We start from the raw sequence: 12,025 nt of genomic DNA, 5'->3' as shown, positions 1-12,025 counted from the left end.
TCTCCAGGAGGTAGTTACAACACATCTAGTCTCCAGGAGGTAGTTACAACATATCTAGTCTCCAGGAGGTAGTTACAACATATATCTAGTCTCCAGGAGGTAGTTACAACATATCTAGTCTCCAGGAGGGAGTTACAACATATCTAGTCTCCAGGAGGTAGTTACAACACATCTAGTCTCCAGGAGGTAGTTACAACATATCTAGTCTCCAGGAGGTAGTTACAACATATCTAGTCTCCAGGAGGTAGTTACAACATATCTAGTCTCCAGGAGGTAGTTACAATATATCTAGTCTCCAGGAGGTAGTTACAACACATCTAGTCTCCAGGAGGTAGTTACAACATATCTAGTCTCCAGGAGGTAGTTACAATATATCTAGTCTCCAGGAGGTAGTTACAACATATCTAGTCTCCAGAAGGTAGTTACAATATATCTAGTCTCCAGGAGGTAGTTACAACATATATCTAGTCTCCAGGAGGTAGTTACAACATATCTAGTCTCCAGGAGGTAGTTACAACACATCTAGTCTCCAGGAGGTAGTTACAACATATCTAGTCTCCAGGAGGTAGTTACAACATATCTAGTCTCCAGGAGATAGTTACAACAGACCTAGTCTCCAGGAGGTAGTTACAACATATCTAGTCTCCAGGAGGTAGTTACAACATATCTAGTCTCCAGGAGGTAGTTACAACAGACCTAGTCTCCAGGAGGTAGTTACAACATATCTAGTCTCCAGGAGGTAGTTACAATATATCTAGTCTCCAGGAGATAGTTACAACAGACCTAGTCTCCAGGAGGTAGTTACAACACATCTAGTCTCCAGGAGGTAGTTAAAACATATCTAGTCTCCAGGAGGTAGTTACAATATATCTAGTCTCCAGGAGGTAGTTACAACATATCTAGTCTCCAGGAGGTAGTTACAATATATCTAGTCTCCAGGAGGTAGTTACAACATATATCTAGTCTCCAGGAGGTAGTTACAACATATCTAGTCTCCAGGAGGTAGTTACAACATATCTAGTCTCCAGGAGATAGTTACATCATATCTAGTCTCCAGGAGGTAGTTACAACATATCTAGTCTCCAGGAGGTAGTTACAACACATCTAGTCTCCAGGAGGTAGTTACAACATATCTAGTCTCCAGGAGGTAGTTACAACATATCTAGTCTCCAGGAGATAGTTACAACAGACCTAGTCTCCAGGAGGTAGTTACAACACATCTAGTCTCCAGGAGGTAGTTACAACATATCTAGTCTCCAGGAGGTAGTTACAATATATCTAGTCTCCAGGAGGTAGTTACAACATATCTAGTCTCCAGGAGGTAGTTACAACATATCTAGTCTCCAGGAGGTAGTTACAATATATCTAGTCTCCAGGAGGTAGTTACAATATATCTAGTCTCCAGGAGATAGTTACAACAGACCTAGTCTCCAGGAGGTAGTTACAACACATCTAGTCTCCAGGAGGTAGTTACAACATATCTAGTCTCCAGGAGGTAGTTACAATATATCTAGTCTCCAGGAGGTAGTTACAACATATCTAGTCTCCAGGAGGTAGTTACAATATATCTAGTCTCCAGGAGGTAGTTACAATATATCTAGTCTCCAGGAGGTAGTTACAACATATCTAGTCTCCAGGAGGTAGTTACAACATATATCTAGTCTCCAGGAGGTAGTTACAACATATCTAGTCTCCAGGAGGTAGTTACAATATATCTAGTCTCCAGGAGGTAGTTACAATATATCTAGTCTCCAGGAGGAAGTTACAACATATCTAGTCTCCAGGAGGTAGTTACAACATATATCTAGTCTCCAGGAGGTAGTTACAACATATCTAGTCTCCAGGAGGTAGTTACAATATATCTAGTCTCCAGGAGGTAGTTACAATATATCTAGTCTCCAGGAGATAGTTACAACATATCTAGTCTCCAGGAGGTAGTTACATCATATCTAGTCACCAGGAGGTAGTTACAACATATCTAGTCTCCAGGAGGTAGTTACAACACATCTAGTCTCCAGGAGGTAGTTACAACATATCTAGTCTCCAGGAGGTAGTTACAACATATCTAGTCTCCAGGAGGTAGTTACAACATATCTAGTCTCCAGGAGGTAGTTACAACACATCTAGTCTCCAGGAGGTAGTTACAATATATCTAGTCTCCAGGAGGTAGTTACAACATATCTAGTCTCCAGGAGGTAGTTACAACAGACCTAGTCTCCAGGAGGTAGTTACAACATATATCTAGTCTCCAGGAGGTAGTTACAACATATCTAGTCTCCAGGAGGTAGTTACAATATATCTAGTCTCCAGGAGGTAGTTACAATATATCTAGTCTCCAGGAGGTAGTTACAATATATCTAGTCTCCAGGAGGTAGTTACAATATATCTAGTCTCCAGGAGGTAGTTACAATATATCTAGTCTCCAGGAGGTAGTTACAACATATCTAGTCTCCAGGAGGTAGTTACAACATATCTAGTCTCCAGGAGGTAGTTACAATATATCTAGTCTCCAGGAGGTAGTTACAACATATCTAGTCTCCAGGAGGTAGTTACAATATATCTAGTCTCCAGGAGGTAGTTACAACATATCTAGTCTCCAGGAGGTAGTTACAATATATCTAGTCTCCAGGAGATAGTTACAACATATCTAGTCTCCAGGAGGTAGTTACAACATATCTAGTCTCCAGGAGGTAGTTACAATATATCTAGTCTCCAGGAGGTAGTTACAACATATCTAGTCTCCAGGAGGTAGTTACAATATATCTAGTCTCCAGGAGGTAGTTACAACACATCTAGTCTCCAGGAGGTAGTTACAACAGATCTAGTCTTCAGGAGGTAGTTACAATATATCTAGTCTCCAGGAGGTAGTTACAACACATCTAGTCTCCAGGAGGTAGTCACAATATATCTAGTCTCCAGGAGGTAGTTACAACATATCTAGTCTCCAGGAGGTAGTTACAACATATCTAGTCTCCAGGAGGTAGTAACAACATATCTAGTCTCCAGGAAGTAGTTACAACACATCTAGTCTCCAGGAGGAAGTAACAATATATCTAGTCGCCAGGAAGTAGTTACAACATATCTAGTCTCCAGGAGGTAGTTACAACATATCTAGTCTCCAGGAGGTAGTTACAACACATCTAGTCTCCAGGAGGTAGTTACAAACAAACCTAGTTTCCATGAGGTAGTTACAACATATCTAGTCTCCAGGAGGTAGTTACAATATATCTAGTCTCCAGGAGGTAGTTACAACATATCTAGTCTCCAGGAGGTAGTTACAACATATCTAGTCTCCAGGAGGTAGTTACAATATATCTAGTCTCCAGGAGGTAGTTACAACATATCTAGTCTCCAGGAGGTAGTTACAATATATCTAGTCTCCAGGAGGTAGTTACAACACATCTAGTCTCCAGGAGGTAGTTACAACAGATCTAGTCTTCAGGAGGTAGTTACAATATATCTAGTCTCCAGGAGGTAGTTACAACACATCTAGTCTCCAGGAGGTAGTCACAATATATCTAGTCTCCAGGAGGTAGTTACAACATATCTAGTCTCCAGGAGGTAGTTACAACATATCTAGTCTCCAGGAGGTAGTAACAACATATCTAGTCTCCAGGAAGTAGTTACAACACATCTAGTCTCCAGGAGGAAGTAACAATATATCTAGTCGCCAGGAAGTAGTTACAACATATCTAGTCTCCAGGAGGTAGTTACAACATATCTAGTCTCCAGGAGGTAGTTACAACACATCTAGTCTCCAGGAGGTAGTTACAACATATCTAGTCTCCAGGAGGTAGTTACAACACATCTAGTCTCCAGGAGGTAGTTACAAACAAACCTAGTTTCCATGAGGTAGTTACAACATATCTAGTCTCCAGGAGGTAGTTACAACATATCTAGTCTCCGGGAGGTAGTTACAACATATCTAGTCTCCAGGAGATAGTTACAACATATCTAGTCTCCAGGAGGTAGTTACAACATATCTAGTCTCCAGGAGGTAGTTACAACACATCTAGTCTCCAGGAGGTAGTTACAACATATCTAGTCTCCAGGAGGTAGTTACAACATATCTAATCTCCTGGAGGTAGTTACAACATACCTAGTCTCCAGGAGGTAGTTACAACATATCTAGTCTCCAGGAGGTAGTTACAACATATCTAGTCTCCAGGAGGTAGTTACAACATATCTAGTCTCCAGGAGGTAGTTACAACATATCTAATCTCCTGGAGGTAGTTACAACATACCTAGTCTCCAGGAGATATTTATATCATCTAGTCTCCAGGAGGTAGTTACAACATATCTAGTCTCCAGGAGGTAGTTACAATATGTCTAGTCTCCAGGAGGTAGTTACATCATATCTAGTCTCCAGGAGGTAGTTACAACAGACCTAGTCTCCAGGAGGTAGTTACAACATACCTAGTCTCCAGGAGGTAGTTACAATATATCTAGTCTCCAGGAGGTAGTTACAACATATCTAGTCGCCAGGAGGTAGTCACAACATATCTAGTCGCCAGGAGGTAGTTACAATATATCTAGTCTCCAGGAGGTAGTTACAATATATCTAGTCTCCAGGAGGTAGTTACAATATATCTAGTCTCCAGGAGGTAGTTACAATATATCTAGTCTCCAGGAGGTAGTTACAACATATCTAGTCTCCAGGAGGTAGTTACATCATATCTAGTCTCCAGGAGGTAGTTACATCATATCTAGTCTCCAGGAGGTAGTTACAACATACCTAGTCGGCAGGAGGTAGTTACAACATATCTAGTCTCCAGGAGATAGTTACAACATATCTAGTCTCCAGGAGGTAGTTACAACAGACCTAGTCTCCAGGAGGTAGTTACAACATATCTAGTCTCCAGGAGGGAGTTACAACATATCTAGTCTCCAGGAGGTAGTTACATCATATCTAGTCTCCAGGAAGTAGTTACATCATATCTAGTCTCCAGGAAGTAGTTACAACATATCTAGTCTCCAGGAGGTAGTTACAACACATCTAGTCTCCAGGAGGTAGTTACAACACATCTAGTCTCCAGGAAGTAGTTACAATATATCTAGTCTCCAGGAGGTAGTTACAATATATCTAGTCTCCGGGAGGTAGTTACAATATATCTAGTCTCCGGGAGGTAGTTACAATATATCAAGTCTCCAGGAGGTAGTTACAACATATATCTAGTCTCCAGGAGGTAGTTACAATATATCTAGTCTCCAGGAGGTAGTTACAACACATCTAGTCTCCAGGAGGTAGTTACAACATACAATGTATCTAGTCTCCAGGAGGTATTTACAATATATCTAATATCACATTATTTGATATTTAGAAGATTGAAGTTAAGATATTCTTTTCCAATTGGAAACATTCATTGTATGAGAAAATTCCTCTCGCGTGCCGGATGAAACCGAGGAGTCCCTAATTCTCAACATAGAATTATTCAGTTACTAAGTAATGAATAGTGATCATATATATTATATAACATTTTAACCATGTGTGATGGTAAAATCACATTTCAAACTTTATCTAAGTAAACTATGATTTTAGACACTTGTATGAAATTGTTGGTGGATAAGAAACACCAGTGCTTCAAACCCGAATTCAATAGTCCCTGTCTTATGAAAACCAATTCCGTTTGCATAAAGGGCATCGCAACAGCCAATCCAGTAAAATCTGATATTTCACAAGCCTAGAAATTCCTACTATGAGGCAATTAAATATAATTAACTTGATCAGTTTTTAGTATGTATCATGGCAAACCGTAGCCTGCTGTCGACATGTAATTTGTTAAGCTGTTTGTAAATTTCAACAAAACATGCGAAAAATACATGTTTCAGGGGGACATAATTAGTTCATTTGTATCGCATATATTGCACGAAATAGCCATGCTATTTTGCTCATAATCGTCTAAAGCATACAAAAGGAGCATCGGTTTAAACAAATTTGACTATATAATCATATTTGACATTGAAATGCAAATGGCGGTTGTGAACAATACCACACAATTATGGCATATGAGGAGGTATTTCAAACATCAAAAATGCTCTTATTAGAAAATATCAAAAACCTCTAGACATGACAATGATTTTTTTTTTTTTTTTGCGTATAAACATTTATTTTGTTTTTACCAAGAAATGCAAGTGGCGGATGTGAATAATATTACATAAATATGACATAAAGGGAGGTATTTCAATCAATAAAATAAATAATATTATATAAATATGACATAAAGGGAGGTATTTCAATCAATAAAATGAATAATATTACATAAATATGACATAAAGGGAGGTATTTCAATCAACAAAATAAATAATATTACATTAATATGACATAAAGGGAGGTATTTCAATCAATCAAAATGCTCCTATATGATAATTTTAAGACATCTGATCATAGTAAGAAGGACGTTTTTTAAGACAAATTGTTAAACTGGTGGGTGGGGCCTTTTTCAGAAATATGTATCTTTTATCCCAAACTTAGTGGTTGAACATGTTTTCCTACATAAAGTCGAATCTGGTCAAACAAGTGCTCCTTTGTGTGAACATCTTACCTCGAAGTAACTATATCAGACACTGTTAGCATCTACAGAAAACGATGAGTAATTTTAACAAACTATATGTCCAAACAAACAATTTAGTATGTTACATGACATATTTTTGTGCAAATTTGTAGATAATTATCTAAGGAATGAAATTTATTTTTCAACATTTAAGAGGTCATAATAACATTTGTTTTTGAACATATTTCATGAATCGCGTTATTTAAAAGAACCCGAAGGAAGAAAAATTCCGACAGCGTAGAGTACTATTCGTGGTAACGCGGTCCCCGACATTACTACACACTGTGATGAGGCTAATGTTGTTATGAAAAATAAATACAATTTTCGCGAATGCTTTCAAGGATGCTGAATGGAAATATTCTTGTTTGAAATTCAACATTATTCTCCTATATAGATGACCTTTAATATTGAATCCACAGTGACAAATTATTGCCAACTCCAACGTTCATACATTGACCTTGGCGAATACGGATGCATAAACTTGAAGGCCAGTTCGTGTTTGTCTACATATAGCGGATCACAGCTAAACACGGAACATTAAGGGTTTTACCCCCAATGTTCAGTAACCAATGCAACGACATACATACCCCAATCACAGCAATAGAGGTGAACTCGGTTCCAACCAGCCGCCGGATGACCCTACGTTCCGTGCCATCATATTTTGCCGATTCCACGGTCATGCGATGACTGTCCACCCAGTAGAGCAACTCGTCAGTCATATCTAACGTCATGTCATCCACAAAGCCGATACTTGAGGAAATGATCACCTGTCGTTCCTCCCCATACAAGTTACTTCTTTCCATTTTGCCATCCTCATAGGCCGACGAAACCCAGAATAGTTGTCTAGACGGAAAGCAATAATCATGGTGATTAAACAATGTTATTGTATAACTACAAAAAGACCAATGGAATGTTACACATGAGCAGAGGCAACCATTTTTTATCTTTTTTTTTCGTTCACGCATTGAATATCAACTAAAAACAATTCTAGTATCTCGCAATTCTGTTTTGATAAGCAACAGTTGCTCAATGAATAACTCTTGAATATGATAAAATTGGTTAAAATGACATTTTCTTCATACAATGTTTAGATAAGAACCCATTCCGATATATTTCATAGTTTTCAAATATGACGATGAAAATTTGACGTATTAATTTTGAAATTGCTTTAATAAATGGACTGAATTCATTTTAAAATACTTTATTGAAATGTGGAAAACAAATTGAATAGATAATATCAGAAGGCGTGGCACCACACTGTAAGTAGTAGAGTTGATGGAGAAAGTCGTTACGTACTTGCTGTTCGTGTCCAAAGCCATAGCGGCAACGTAATCGACGTCATCGGTGAGGAGTAACTTCATACCGTCCGTGCTGTCCGAATCCACAGGTAGAACAGCAATCCAGTGGAGCAGAGGGTCACTCCAGTAAATATTCCCTGATACGTAATCGTAGTCAAGTTTACATATCGCTCTTGACAAGCCTTCGTACAGCTTATAGGTCTGGTTGATGGTGGACACGGTCTTGTCATTGAGGGTAGTGGTGACATTATCCCAGCGATATATACTATTTGTGTATACGTCTATGTAAAAGAACCTATTACCAGCTGGGTCAGGCACCAGTGAAGTGATCAGAATGTTTTCCTGTAAAAATGGATGTTGGGTGCTAGAGGTAGACCCCGTCAACTCATCAGGATCGACACCTTCAAACAGCTCCACATGACCAGGGTATGGGTACGGAAACAGCGATACCGCAATACCTTTTGTGTCCAGGACCGGGGCAGGGGTAGAGGCTGAAATAATAATAAAACTAATTAATTTCATATCATACTTCAGCTTATTGCGGTCATTGAAAACTCGAAAGAAGTCAGATATCATCAGGGTCTTCGAGGACTGATTAATGACAAAAACAATTGTAAGGAACTCTTTGGAGCGGCTGAAGAGATCACAGCCGTGGAAATACAGCCAATATGTCTATGAGGTACAGGACAGCAGATTGGTTTGTATAAAATAGCCCTGGATTTAAAGACATTCAGAAAGGGTGTGGAATAGGACCATATTCATCAAAAAACAAAGAATCTTTAATATTGTTCCACTTGTTATTAGGCAGAGATCAGAAATACATCAGCGGAATAGAATAACATATAGACGAGCGAGTAAGAAAGAATACCTTTATTTAGATAAGAGAACCCTGCCTTTGGGTGAAGAATTTGAACTAAAACATCAGTAAACTTCAATGGATCCCAAATTTAACAGCCTTATGTAGAATCCCCAATGTGTTTGATACCTACATATGACAGACTATTGATCTTGCCAACTAACCATTAATCCCTTAGCTACAAGTGTGATAAGGAAACTATGGATCATATTAAAAGGAGTCAGAGGGGTGGCGAGTACTGGTCCTTAGAGGGTGACGAGTATTGGTCCTTAGATGATTATAAGAACTGGCCGATAAAGGGTAATTAGTACTGCCCCTTATAGGGCGATGAGTACTGTCCCTTATAGGGCGATGAGTACTGTCCCTTATAGGGCTATGAGTACTGTCCCTTATAGGGCGATGAGGACTGTCCCTTATAGGGCGATGAGGACTGTCCCTTATAGGGCGATGAGGACTGTCCCTTATAGGGCGATGAGTACTGTCCCTCAGAGGGAGATGAGTACTGTCCCTTATAGGGCGATGAGGACTGTCCCTTATAGGGCGATGAGGACTGTCCCTTATAGGGCGACGAGGACTGTCCCTTATAGGGCGATGAGTACTGTCCCTCAGAGGGAGATGAGTACTGTCCCTTATAGGGCGATGTGTACTATCTCTTATAGGGCGATGAGTACTGCCCCTTATAGGGCGATGAGTACTGTCCCTCAGAGGGAGATGAGTACTGTCCCTTATAGGGCGATGTGTACTGTCTCTTATAGGGCGATGAGTACTGTCCCTTATAGGGCGATGAGTATTATCTGTTATAGTGCGATGAGTACTGTCCCTTATAGGGCGATGAGTACTTTCCCTTATAGGGCGATGAGTACTGTCCCTCAGAGGGAGATGAGTACTGCCCCTTATAGGGCGATGAGTACTGCCCCTTATAGGGCGATGAGTACTGTCCCTCAGAGGGAGATGAATACTGTCCCTTATAGGGCGATGTGTACTGTCTCTTATAGGGCGATGAGTACTGTCCCTTATAGGGCGATGAGTACTGTCCCTCAGAGGGAGATGAGTACTGTCCCTTATAGGGCGATGTGTACTGTCTCTTATAGGGCGATGAGTACTGTCCCTTATAGGGCGATGAGTATTATCTGTTATAGGGCGATGAGTACTGCCCCTTATAGGGCGATGAGTACTGCCCCTTATAGGGCGATGAGTACTGTCCCTCAGAGGGAGATGAATACTGTCCCTTATAGGGCGATGTGTACTGTCTCTTATAGGGCGATGAGTACTGTCCCTTATAGGGCGATGAGTATTATCTGTTATAGGGCGATGAGTACTGCCCCTTATAGGGCGATGAGTACTGTCTCTTATAGGGCGATGAGTACTGTCCCTTATACGGCGATGAGTACTGCCCCTTATAGGGCGATGAGTACTTTCCCTTATAGGGCGATGAGGACTGTCCCTTATAGGGCGATGAGGACTGCCCCTTATAGGGCTATGAGTACTGTCCCTTATAGGGCGATGAGTACTTTCCCTTCATTTTTCCGTGTGCTGGTGAAGGATGTCCCGGATGGAATTACCATTAAGTCAGAATATTTAAAAGTGTCCCTAAAGGTAAATCTCGGCTGTATGATATATCCATTACGTGGTTTCCATGACATTATCACTTTGAATTTAAATCGCATGTGTATATATTCATTAAAGCGACAGTATGTAAAGCAGTGCCAGGATATCTGCATAATTTGTTATCGATTTATATAGTTATGTCCGTAAGGAGCCTTTCAGCTATATATCGTAACTTGTGACGAACAATTGCTTCATTAAAATCGTCTATTAAAGCTTGTTATGAGAAGGTTGGCCGAGTTGTTACTATTACAGGTAGTTTGTAAGACTGCCTTGCCGTGTTAGATAGTGTCTACTGAAGGTTGTGAGACTTGCCTTGCCGTGTTAGATAGTGTCTACTGAAGGTTGTGAGACTGTCTTGCCGTGTTAGATAGTGTCTACTGAAGGTTGTGAGACTGTCTTGCCGTGTTAGATAGTGTCTACTGAAGGTTGTGAGACAGCCTTGCCGTGTTAGATAGTGTCTACTGAAGGTTGTGAGATTGCCTTGCCGTGTTAGATAGTGTCTACTGAAGGTTGTGAGACTGCCTTGCCGTGTTAGATAGTGTCTACTGAAGGTTGTGAGACTGTCTTGCCGTGTTAGATAGTGTCTACTGAAGGTTGTGAGACTGCCTTGCCGTGTTAGATAGTGTCTACTGAAGGTTGTGAGACTGCCTTGCCGTGTTAGATAGTGTCTACTGAAGGTTGTGAGACTGTCTTGCCGTGTTAGATAGTGTCTACTGAAGGTTGTGAGATTGCCTTGCCGTGTTAGATAGTGTCTACTGAAGGTTGTGAGACTGTCTAGCCGTGTTAGATAGTGTCTACTGAAGGTTGTGAGACTGTCTTGCCGTGTTAGATAGTGTCTACTGAAGGTTGTGAGACTGTCTTGCCGTGTTAGATAGTATCTACTGAAGGTTGTGAGACTGTCTTGCCGTGTTAGATAGTGTCTACTGAAGGTTGTGAGACTGCCTTGCCGTGTTAGATAGTGTCTACTGAAGGTTGTGAGACTGTCTTGCCGTGTTAGATAGTGTCTACTGAAGGTTGTGAGACTGTCTTGCCGTGTTAGATAGTGTCTACTGAAGGCTGTGAGACAGTCTTGCCGTGTTAGATAGTGTCTACTGAAGGTTGTGAGACTGTCTTGCCGTGTTAGATAGTGTCTACTGAAGGTTGTGAGACTGCCTTGCCGTGTTAGATAGTGTCTACTGAAGGTTGTGAGACTGCCTTGCCGTGTTAGATAGTGTCTACTGAAGGTTGTGAGACTGTCTTGCCGTGTTAGATAGTGTCTACTGAAGGTTGTGAGACTGTCTTGCCGTGTTAGATAGTGTCTACTGAAGGTTGTGAGACTGTCTTGCCGTGTTAGATAGTGTCTACTGAAGGTTGTGAGACTGTCTTGCCGTGTTAGATAGTGTCTACTGAAGGTTGTCTTCTAACATGGCTTGTAATGTTTTTATTTCTTTAAGAGTTTCTTTAATTCGTGTTGAAGACCAAGCAATGTTATTGATACATATGCTATATATATATCTTTACATAACATTGATTGGGCTGAAATTCATGTGACAATTTAGGTAATCATATCACCCGCCAAAATATAATCACTTGAACAAAACAAAAAACAAAAAACAAAACAAAAATTAATAAATAATAACATTGCTGCTTTCTGGGGTGGGGCTTGACATTTCTTGGCATTTGACTTTGAACCGGATCTGTGGTTTACATTACGTTTATCATTACATATGTGG

At 40.3% G+C, this 12,025-nt stretch overlaps 1 protein-coding gene across 4 annotated transcripts in view; it reads right to left on the bottom strand.

The window, feature by feature from the left end:
- LOC117317676 (low-density lipoprotein receptor-related protein 4-like) overlaps nucleotides 1-12,025 on the bottom strand; it is a 78,160-nt gene that overhangs the window by 41,638 nt on the left and 24,497 nt on the right. For all 4 annotated transcript variants that reach the window (XR_004530229.1, XM_033872551.1, XM_033872562.1 and 1 more), the window contains exons 2-3: nucleotides 7,848-8,340; nucleotides 7,139-7,394 (exon numbers count right to left, since the gene is read on the bottom strand). Coding sequence is in view for 3 of the 4 variants with exons in the window: in XM_033872551.1 (XP_033728442.1) it covers nucleotides 7,139-7,394; nucleotides 7,848-8,340 (749 nt within the window). In the remaining variant the exon portion in view is untranslated. The remainder of the gene's footprint in view (nucleotides 1-7,138; nucleotides 7,395-7,847; nucleotides 8,341-12,025) is intronic.

This window comes from Pecten maximus, chromosome 2, assembly GCF_902652985.1.
Source record: "Pecten maximus chromosome 2, xPecMax1.1, whole genome shotgun sequence".
Taxonomy (NCBI): Eukaryota; Metazoa; Mollusca; class Bivalvia; order Pectinida; family Pectinidae; genus Pecten; species Pecten maximus.
The sequence above is the reverse complement of the archived record's forward strand: the minus strand, read 5'-3'. Positions and strand labels throughout refer to the sequence as shown.